Raw genomic sequence first — 11,889 nt, 5'->3', positions numbered from 1 at the left:
GTGACTGGGATAATTGGGATGGGAGTGTCAGAGACAGTGCGATTGGCACAGGACAGAGCAGAGTTTAGGGCTGTTGTACATAGGGTCGCTATGAGTTGCAGGCAACTCGATGGCACATAACAACAACAACAACAACATCATAATGTTGCCTATTGGGCCAGGGGTAGCAATTTTTGTTTTCTTTATGTTGAAATGTAACCCATATTGAAGTCTGTAGTCTCTGATCTTCAGTAGCAAGTGCTTCAAGTTTTCTTTACTTGCTGCAAGCAAGGGTGTGTCATCTGCATAACATTGGTTGTTAGTGAGTCTCTAATCCTGCAACCATATTCTTCATATAGTCAAGCTTCTCAAATAATTTGTTCAGTATACAGAATGTATAGGAATGGAGAAAGAATACAACCTTGATGTATACCATTTCTGATTTTAAACCATACCATATTTTGTTGTTCTATTTAGACAATAGCATTTTTGTCTATGTCTAGATTTTGCATGAGCACAATTAAGTGTTCTAGGATTCCCATTCTTCTTAGTGTTAGCCAAAATTTGTTATAATCTACACAGTCAAATGTCTTTACATAAATCAGTAAAACACTGATAGAAATCTTCCTGTTATCCTCTGCTTTCAATCAAGATCTATTTGACATCAGCAATGATATCCCTCATGCCATGGCCTCTTCTTCATCCAGTTTTAATTTCTAGCATTTGCTATCTCAATCATTTCACAAATGGGAAAAGAAAAAAACAGGCTGAGAAGAGTTAAGTTAACCTTCTCAAGGACATGTATGTCATGAAGGACAGAGCTTGGCTTTGAATCCAAGTTGCCTGGCTGCAGCCTCACTATTTCCCACGGCAATTTGTTGCTTCTTGCTTGTGATATTAATGATATTGTTTGATAGATTTCCTGATCTGTTGGATCACCTTTTTTTTTGGAATATGAACAAACATGGTTTTCTTCTGGTCAGTTGACCAAGTATCTATATCCCATAGTTATAGGCAGAGGGTGGTGAACACATCCAGGATTGCATCTGTTTCTTGAAATACCTCAAGTGGTATTCCTTGAGTTCCGGGGGCCTTATTCTTTGTCAATGACTCCATTGTAGGTTGAACCTCTTTCAATACTATTGGTTTTTTATTATGTACTACTTCTTGACATGGTTGGTTCAACATAGACCAATGATTTTTGGCACAGTGACTGTGTATTCCTGGTAACAATATAGTCTTTATTTATTTATTTATTATTTTTTAATTTTTTAAATTCATTTGTGTGTGTGTGTGCCATTGAATCAGATCCAACTGGTACAGGAGGAGATTGCCCCTCCTTCTCCAGCAGAGCATCTGATGGACTTCCATCATCTTTTGATGCTTCCTGTATTATTCAAGATTTTGCCATTAGAATACTTCAGTCTTGCAACTCAAGGTTTGAGTTTGTTCTTCATTTATTTCAATTTGAGAAATGCCAAGCATTTTCTTCCTTTTTTATATTTTCTAATTCTAGCTCCTTTCATGTTTCATTATAATCCTTTGCTTTTTCTTATCGAGCTGTTCTTTGATATTGTCTGTTCAACTCCCTTACCTCAGTATTCTTTCCCCATATTTAGACTCCTATTTTACTTCTATTCATTCTTGTGTTATGCAGATGACACAACCTTGCATGCTGAAAGTGAGGAGGACATGAAGCACTTGTTGCAGAAGATCTAGGAATGCAGCTTTCAATATGGATTGTAAAGATTCTTACCACTGGACCGATAGACAACATCATGTTGGATAGAGACAAGATTGAAACTGTCCATAGCTTCATCTTGCTTGGATTCACAATTAACACCCTTAACAGTCAGGAAATCAAGAGATACATTGCAGTGGATATATCTGCAGTTAGAGACCTCTCCAAGTTATTGAGGATATAATGTCACTTTGAGGACTAAGGTGCATTTGATTCAGGCCATAATAGGCTTTCAGATCACTTGCTGTGCATCTGAGAGCTGGACAGTGAATAAGGATGACAGAAGAAGAATTGATGCCTTTGACCTGTGGTGTTGGAAGAGCACTGAACATCCCATGTGCGGCCAAGACAACAAACAGATATATGTCTTGGAGAAGATACAGCAGAGTGCTCTTTGGAGGCAAGAATGGTGAGGCTTTGCCTCACATACTTCAGGCATGTTGCCAGGAGGGTCTATTCCTTGGAGAGGGACATGATGCTGGGAAGGATGGAGGGTCAGCAAAGGACAGGAAGACCCTCAGCCACGTGGATTGACACAGTGACTGCTGCAATGGGCTCTTGTGTATTAGGAAGTTTGAGGATGGTGCAGGATAGAATAGGGTTCAGATCTTTTGTACCAAGGGTTGCTATGAGTCAACTCGATGGCATCTAACAACAGTATTCATTCCAATGCAAGTTTCAGCGTCTCTTCTGACATCCATTTTTATCTTTTCTCCCATCACTGTCTTTATAATGAGCTTTTTCTTTCTTCATGGCTGATGTCCTTGGTGTCATTCCACAACTTGCCTGTTCTTTCATCCTTAGTACTCAGTGCATCAAATCTGTTCATAAGATGGTTTTTAAATTTAGCTGGAGTGCACTCAAGATCATACTTTGTTTCTCATGGACTTGTTTTCATTTTCTTCACCTTCATTTTGAACTTTCATATGCATAGTTAATGATCTGTTCCACAGTCAGCCTGTGTTTTAACTTCTCCAATGTCCCTTTCCACAGATGTGCTCAATAAGAGTTCTGTGCAGTCTATTGGGTGAGATCCATGTATATAGTCACCATTTATAGTCTTTAAAGTATTTACAAAAACTAAATCATTCATTGTACAAAGTGGCAAAAAGTTGTGTTAAAACCCAAAGGCATGCGGTTCAAGACCACCTACTGCTCCATGGGAGAAAGACGGGCAATCTCCTCCCATGCTATTAACTGCCTCTGAAAACCTGCCAGAGGGTCAGCTATCAGTCGATTCCAACTCAATAATTCACAAGTCATTCTTTGTTTCCAACTTTTGTATTCTGGTCACCAATTGATTATATGTTCAAACAGTTTCAGACTGCAAAAGTTGTTAGAGATCCTCAATTTCTTCATCTTTAGCTTTTGTGGTTACTGCAGATTTGAATAATAGTTTTAATAACAGGACTCCCTTGTATGTGTATGGATAATACTCTACCATGCACAGACAGCATTGTACTTCAGAATAAATCTTTAAATGCTCTCTATAGGATGAATGTTGTATCATTCCTCTCCAGTTTGTCATTTCTGGTACAGTAGTAGATCTTGTGATTGTCTGATTCATAATGGCTGATACCAATCCATTTCAGCTCGCTAATGCCAAGAACGTTGATCGTTATGCATTGCATTTCATTTTTTTTACAATTTCCAGTTTTCCTGGATTCAAACTTCATATATACTGTGTTCCAATTATTAATAGATACTTACAGCTTTTTCTCCTCATTTTTCTTCATCTTTGTCAGGTCTTCTTTGGGTGAATGCTTTACTCTATTCATATCATCGAGGCAGACTGTGCTTTAAAGAGATAGCTTTTCCATCGTCATATTTTGTATGCCTTCTAACCTGGGGGTCTCATTTCCGAGTACTTTATCCAACAATGTTCTTCCATTATTCATAGGGTTTTTGAAGGCCTGTTATATCAGATGTGGATGGCCAGTTCTGCTTCTTAGTCTGGAAGCTCCACTTAAACCTGTCCACCATGGATGGTCCTGCTGGTATTTGAAATGCTGGTAGCATCTCTTCCAGTATCCTAGCAACATGCAAGCCACCAGGGTGCAGGAATCTAACAGACTAGTGGTCGACCCCCATTTTACAGACAAAAGAACAGGCTGAGAGGAGTAAAGCAGCTTGTCCAAGGTCATGCAGTCAAGGACAGAGCCAGGCTTTGAATCCAGGTGGCCTGGCTCCAGAGTTGGCTGTCTCCCGCTGCATTTTATTGCCTCCTAAGATTTATCACAACTTATTTCACCAGCCCCCTATCATTGCACCTTTAATTTATTCCTCTTTTGATGATGGTGATAAATCATCCTACAAAAAATATCTTTGTGTTCCGGTCTGGTCATCTCCTGAGGGCTAATTAAATTTCAAGACTGCAATATCAAGGGAATATGCCCACTTAAAATGGTAGTGTGTCTCACCACATCAGCCCCTGCACCAAAGGTTATCCCGTTACTCACCCTGACCAACAGTGAATAAATAGTATTTATCTCCCTCTAAACTCGCCAGTCTGATGAGTAGGAAAAGAATCTCACATTGGCGAATTTCTTTGTTCATTAGACACTTTTCATATGTTTACGAACTGTTTGTACTTCTTGTCTAAATGATACATTCCTGTCCTTTGGGGCTCCCTTCTCTGGCAGGTCTGAAAGAATCTTGTTTGAAAACAGCATGTTCACCTTCTTAATACCTCCTCTCCCTCTTTCGTCTCATTAGTACTGCACTCCTTTCTTGAGGCTGCAGTAACAAATTACCACAAAGCTAGTGACTTAAGACAACAGAGGTTTTTTGTTTTCTTTTGTTTCTATCACTATCTGGAGGCTTCTTGTTGCTTTGTGCCATCAAGTTGGAACCAACCCATAGCTGACCTTCTAGGCAGGTTTTCAGAGGCAGTAAATTGCATGGGAGGAGATTACCCATCCTCCTATGGAGCAGCCGGCGGATTCAAATCACAATCTAAAGGCTCTTGTTGTTGTTGTTATGTGTCTGCCATGAGTCACCTGCAACTTATAGAGACCCTATGTACAATAGCCCTAAACCCTGCTCCATCCTGTGCCAATCTCATTGTCTCTGACACACCTACCTCCATTACCCCAATCACTGAATCAATCCATCTCATCGAGGGTCTTCCTCTCCTGCACTGTCCCTCCACCCTGCCAAGCATGACATCCCTCTCCAATAACTGGTCCCTCCTTGCACCATGCCCAAAGTGTGTCAGAAGCCTCAGAATCCTTGCCTCCAAGGAGTAGACCGACTTCACCCTCTCCAAGACAAACCCGTTCATTCTCTTAGCAGTCCATGGTATATTCAATACTCTTATCCAGCACCACAGCTCAAAGGCATCAATTCTCCTATCATCCCTAATCATTTGTCCATCTCTCTGATGCACAGCAAATGATTGCAAAGACCATGGCATGTATCAGGCACACTTTAGTCTGACAGCATTGCTCTTCAGTACTTTAGAGAGGTCTCTAACTGCAGATTTCCCATCAAAATAAGTCTAGAAGTAAAAAATTAAGAGGTTACAAGGTCATGCTCCCGCCAAAACTTTTATGGGTGGAGATCTTTCCTTGTGTCTTCTAGCTTCTGGTAGTCCCACTCCAATCTCGTCCTCCATCTTCCCTGCGTCTATTCTCTTCTTCTTACAAGAATGCTAGTTATATTAGGTTAGGGCTCACCTAATTCAAATATGATCTGTACTAATGAGTTTTACCTGCAAGAATGCTATTTCTGAATACGGTTCACAGTCACTGGCACCAACAGTTAGGACATGAATATATTTTGGAGGGAGTATACAAATCAATTCATGATTCATTCCCCTGTTTCTCACCTTCAGTTGCCTCCTTTTCAGCTTCAGGCCAACAGCTCTTGAGCCAGAACCATTACTCCACGGAGCACTGGCATTGTCTCTTCCTTCCTCTGATCTCTGTATCCTCGTAGCATCTGCAGCCACAACCTGGGTAGTTCAAGGCCTTAGTCCATGTCTTCACCTGAGTCCCAAAACTCCCCAAGCTCTGGATCGGCACTTCTGTGTATTCCAAGGAACTAGATCTCTAATCTTATTCCCTATTAATAATCATTCAACATCAATATAAGAAACACATGATTAGGAAATCCATTTAGGAAACATCGTACCAATATAAAGTTCAGATCTATCTTTACTGCGTGACTGCTCAGGACCATATAACCATATACACTGAGGCTCAGAGAATAAGCAAACAATAGTACACAGCTTTTCCAAACTAATTTCCCAATGGGGAGCTCTGGTGGCCTGGTCGGCCGGGAAGTGTGCTGCGAACGCAAAGGCAGCTCCTCTCTCTGGCAGTTTGAATTCATCAGAGAATCTGAGAGGAAAAAGATGAACAGTCTCCTCCCATGCGATTTACATCAGCTATGTGTCAGTTCTGATTCAATGAGCTTGAGGTTTCGTTGTGTTTGTGGTTTGTTTTTTTTTTTAATTTCCCAGTCAAACTCGTTGGTTTTTTTAGGAGCAGTTTATAGAACTAGTGTTCTCCCAGTGTAACTGTTCTCTCAGTATAACTAAGAACTAGTGTTCTCCCAAGCCCTGCTTCAGGGTGTACAGCTTCATCTCCTTTCCATCTGACCTCCACTGGCGATGCCCTCGGACCTCAGAGACTTGCCTTATGGGAAGGAGACTTGAACCTGTCTCTAAGATAACAAACTGAAACAGAAAGGAAACAAGGTACCCCAAGAAACTCAGCCACTTAATCAACTGGAAACCACTTCTTTTCTGAACATTCTTTCTGCAATATTATCTGCAAAACATGGTAGGTATTATCACCTCTATTTTACAGATGAAGAAACTGAGGCTCAGTGTCATAATCACCCCAACTAGCTAGTAATAGCAGATATTATACTCAGAAGGGTAGAGGGACAGCTCAGGAGAGGAAGACCCCAGATGAGATGAATTGATACAATAAGTGGAGCAATGGGGGTTGGTGTGTTGGAATCAGTGAGACTGGCTCAGGACACAGCAGGACTCACAGCTGCTGTATATAGAGTCGTTATGAGTCACAGGTGACTCAACAGCACCCAACAACAACAGCTAGCAAGAGATGGAGACTTGATCCATGTCATTTTCATTCTAAACTCTTGGTCTTATCTGTCTCAGGATAATTCATAGATTCAAATCAAATTTTTCCTGTTGGTCTTGAGAAGGAGCTAAAGAACTAACACTGTTGAATCCATCTGACCCCTCTCCTTGTCCTCCGTAAAGGTGCTGCATTACGATTGGCAAGTTCCCGGAGCCTGACCCAACACCCGAGGAGCACCAGCCTTGGACGGTCGCAGATCATGCTCAGGGAAGAATCAGCAGCAGGAGGAGATGCAAAATTTCAAAACCCAAGTAAGAGCCATTTTGGCTGTGTTCAGAATCCTGGGATCCTGAGGTTACAGTAGCTTCATGTCCAAGACACCAGAGGCTTCTCCACTCAGGGCCCTTGGGAGGGCCCAGGTCTACCAAGTGTTCTGAGGCCTGATGTAAGGGGCTTAGCATGACTTAAACACAACACCATTAATACAGCCGCCCCAAGAGTTCTGGGAGCCAGAGAGATGCACCTCCTCCCTGCCCATGTGCTCACGCCATCTGTCTTAGTTACCCAGGGCTGCCATAACAAAAACCACAAGTAGGTGGCTTTAAAGAATAGACATTTATTCTCTTACAGTCTGGAAACTAGGAATCAAATTCAAGACATCGTGGGCAAAGTTATGCTCTTTCCTTCTGTTAGTTCTAGGGGAAGATTGTTGTCTTCTGTAGCCCTGGCAATTCTTGGCCTGTGAGTCTCTCAATGCCTGTACTGTATTCTTTTTTAAAAAGATATCACCAAAATGGATTTGGGTTTCTGTTGGCTTAGTCCATTGGGGGTTATGCTGCTAATCCAAAAGCCTTGCCTCTCTGGCAGTTCAAATCTACCAGGATTCTTCAGCAGGAAGATAGGCGATCTCCTCTCATGTGATTTACAGCATCAAAATTCCACTGGAGGGCCAGCTATGAGTCAATTCCAACTCAGTGGAAGAAAGGATGATGAGAAGGGATTAGGTTAATCCCTTACTGCCCCAATATGCCCTCATGAACATAACCAAAGAAAAACCATATATGCATAGAGTCACATTCACAGGTCCACGTGTTAAAACTTCCATATAGATTTTTGTGGACTCACAATCTATAAAACATCATCCCCACCTCTCTCCTTTCAGAATCTGCCAACACTGGTGGATTTTCTGCCATCGGGCACCAAGTGCCAGGGAACCTAAGAAGCAGGGGGGAAGGCAAAGAGGCAGTGCCACCTGTTTGAGTCCTGCCATCTGCTTCTTTCAGGAATCCCAACAGCTGGCTTTTAGTCTTCACTGGATTGGATTATGTCTAAGCTCAGGTCCTTAAAAAGCCACACTTTTATCTTTTTGTGGCCTAAAGCCACTGGCTTTGCATAAATTTACAGAATACCTTCGTGTCCTAAATGTATGTGTGTCTGCAGAAACAACCAACTGCTGCACTAGTCCTACCTCTTTCCTGGATGCCCCGTGGGATGTGCATGAGTGAAATATCTGAGGTCCCACCTAACCACAGGCCCCAATCATAAGAAAGTATTACCTTAAGACTTAGAAAGTACTGGAAACAATGATGGGTATAGAAGGACCCCTGCATGAGGAGGCAGAACTGCAGAAGACTTCAGAACTAAGGTTCTTCTTGTTGTTATGTACTGTTGAGTTGGAACCAACTCATACTGACCCTCCAGCAGGTTTTCAGAGGCTATGAATCTCTCCCATCTTTCTCCCTCAGAGCAGCTGGTGGATTCGAACCATGTGCCTTTGATAACAGTGCAACTCCTTCCCCCCTCCCCCCCCGCCCCGTTTTGGTTTGGTTTTTTTATTTCTTTTAAATTGATTTAAAAACAAAATTCATATACATTGTGTTTTACGCTTTCCTTCATTCACATTGATTTCATACAAACTTAATCCCTATTGAATTATGCCCACCATTACCCATTACTTTCAGGTCCTTACCGTTATCTTTCCTATTTCCTTTACCATCCTCCTCCACCCACCAAATTATATGACCCCATGATTTCTACCTCTGCCCATCCTAACCTCTCTGCTCCCACCCCTCTCCCCTTGGGTCCCCATAAATGTTTTACTAGTTATCTTTCTGATGTGCCAAATGTGGTAATGGTTACCCCTAGTGGACAGTGTTTGCTAGAGCTTCCCAACTAAAACAAGCCTGGATGCAGGAGCAGCATCCACTTCTGAAATGGCTTGCCTCTGGAAACTCTATGTACGAACAGTGCTCAGGCCTTTCATTCATAGGGTCACTATGCATCGTCTACAACTTGACGGCACCTAACAACAACAATTATCTTTCTATTTTTAGAATAATGGTCATATGCAGTATTTGTCCTTATAGACTGAATTAGTTTAATCAGCATGCTGCTCTTCAGTCTCTCCTAAGTTGTGTAGTAATTTTCAAAATTGTTGCTCCTGAGTGCTGCATAGTATTTCATTGTGCGTATGTACTACAATTACTCGATCCATTTGGTTGTGGTTGGGCATTTGGGCTGTTTGCATGTTCTTGTGATTGTGAATAATGCTGATATGAAAACTGGTATACAAATGTTCGTTTGTGTCTTAGACCTAATTTCCTTGGGGTATATTCCTAGCTGTGAATAGCTGAGACATATTAAATTTCTAAGTTCAGCTTTTGGGGGAAACACCAAGCTACCTTCCAGAGTGGTTGTACCATTTTACAATACCACCAACAGTATATGAGAGTCCCTATCTCTCCACATCCTCTCCAACATGGATTGCTTGCTGTCCTGTTATACTTTGCCACTGCTACTGGGGTGAGATGGTATATCATTGTGGGTTTTATTTGCATCTCTCTTATTGCCAGTGATTTTTGAGCATTTCTCCATGTGACTGTTGGCCATCTGAATGTCTTCCTCTGTGAAAAGTCTTTCCATGTCATTTGCCCATTTTGAAATACACTTAACAGTCTTTTTTTGTGGAAGCCCTGTATTATTCTGTAAACTTTTGTTATGAGACCTTTGTCTATGATGATATTGCCAAATGTTTATTTCCCAGTCAGTAGGCTTTCTTTTCACCCTATTGGAAAATGTTTTTTTGTGCTAGGGATTTAATCTTTAAATGGTCTCATTCATCAATTTTATCTTTTCCTGGTTGTGTATTTCTGGCTGTATTTGTCAGCCTCTTTGTAGTATAGGCTAGGCTTCTAAGCTTGGTCTCACTTTGTCTCTTACAATATTTATGGTTTGGGGCTGTACCCCTAGGTCTCTGATCCACCTTGAGTTTTTGGCTTTTCGCTTTTGTTTTTGTGTTTAGTTTTTTGTTTGTTTGTTTGTTCTGGGGTTTGTTTGTTTGTTTGTTTTGATGTGAAGTGTGGATCTAGCTTTAGTTTTGTGCTGGTAGCATTCCAGTTTTGCCAGCATCATTTGTTGAAGAGGTAGTCATTTCCTCATATGATAGGTTTTGTTTCCTTGTTGAATATTTGTAAGTAGATCTATATATAATATTATATATTCTATATCCATCTATATATAATAGATCTGTATCTATAAATAGATGATGAAGCTCTGGTGACCTAGTGACAAGAAGCTGTGCTGCAATCTTGGAGGCAAGTGGTTTGAGGCCACCAGCTGCTCCACAAAGGAAGGATGGGCAATCTCCTCCTGTGCAATTAACTGCCTCTGAAAACCCACTGGCAAGTCAGCTATGGGTCAGTTCTGACTTTCCGACTCTATGGTACACAACAACAACATAGATAGAGGAGTTATATTCTGTGCTCTTGATTCTATTCCATTGTACCAATACCATGTTGTTTTGGTTATTATAGCTCTGTGTGTGTATGTGTGTGTGTGTGTGTGTGTGTGTGTGTGTGTGTGTGTGTGTGTTTAAGGTTGAGGTTTGGTGGAGATTTTTTTTGATGGTTTTTTGAGGTTTTAAGATCAGGAACTTCTATGCCTCCCACTTCATTGTTGTTTTTCTGAAGTGCTTTGCTTATTCAGAGTTTCTTTCCTCTCCAAATAAACTTGAAAATTTCCTTTTCTATCTGTTTGAAAAATGAGTTTGGTATCTGCATTAGGACTGTGTTAAACATGTATACTGATTTTAGTAAGGTTATCATTTTCACTATATTGAGTCTTTTTATTCATGAACAGGGAACATTTTTCCATTTATTTAGGTTGTTTACTGTTTCTCATAGAAATGTTTGGTAGTTTTCTTTGTAAAGGTCTTTTGTGTCTCTAGTTAGATTTATTCATAAGTATCTCAACTTGTGATTGGCTATTGTAAGTGGTATATTCAATACTCTTCTCCATTACCACAGCTTAAAGGCATCAGTTCTTCTAGCATCCCTAGTCATTGTCCAGCTTTCTGATGCATAGCAATTAATTGCATTAATTAATTAACTAATTAATTAATTCAGACCATAGCCTGAATCAGCGGCATCTGAGTCTCCAGACTGACATCATTGTTATTCAGTACTCTGGATAGGTCCCTAACAGCTGACTTTCCCAATGCAATTCATCTTTTTATTTCCTGGTTGCTTGTGCCAAGAGTGTTGATTGTGGAGCCAAGCAAACTGAAGCTGTTAACAATCTTAATGGCCCAGTGGTGAGAATCTTTCTTTTCTTGATATGGAGTTTCAATCCACATTTAAGGCTATAATCCTTGGAGGCAAGGAATCTGAAGCTCAGTCTGACATACTTTGGGCATGTTGCAAGGAGGAATCAGTCCTTGGAGGAGGATATGTTTGGGAGGGTAGAGGGAGAGTGCAAGAGAGGAAGACCCTTGATGAAATGGATTGATGCAGTGACTAGAGTAACTACCAGAAGTCCAGGCTGGGTTTGGAAGGGGTCGTGGTACCAGGGATATTGTAGCTGATATTAGATAGAGCTTAGCTGAAAGCAGGGAATACCAGAGGAATGTATATATGTGTTTCATTGACTATGCAAAGGCATTTGACTGTGTGGATCATAACAAACTGTGGCTAGCTCTGAGAAGAATGGAAATCCCAGAACACTTGATTGTTCTGATGCAAAACCTATACTTGGACCAGGAGGCAGTCGTCAGAACAGAGCAAGGGAACACTGCATGGTTCAAAATTGGGAAGGGCGTATGCCAGGGATGCATCCTAT

General features: G+C 41.1%; 1 protein-coding gene across 1 annotated transcript in view; it reads left to right on the top strand.

The window, feature by feature from the left end:
• VWA5B1 (von Willebrand factor A domain containing 5B1) overlaps window positions 1-11,889 on the top strand; it is an 88,098-nt gene that overhangs the window by 66,937 nt on the left and 9,272 nt on the right. The window contains 1 exon segment of the mRNA XM_006883674.1: window positions 6,957-7,085. Coding sequence (XP_006883736.1) covers window positions 6,957-7,085 — 129 coding nt within the window.

This window comes from Elephantulus edwardii, unplaced genomic scaffold (assembly GCF_000299155.1).
Source record: "Elephantulus edwardii isolate Elephantulus edwardi_28Jun2011 unplaced genomic scaffold, EleEdw1.0 scaffold00028, whole genome shotgun sequence".
Lineage (NCBI taxonomy): Eukaryota > Metazoa > Chordata > Mammalia > Macroscelidea > Macroscelididae > Elephantulus > Elephantulus edwardii.
This window is presented reverse-complemented; position numbering and strand designations above follow the sequence as displayed.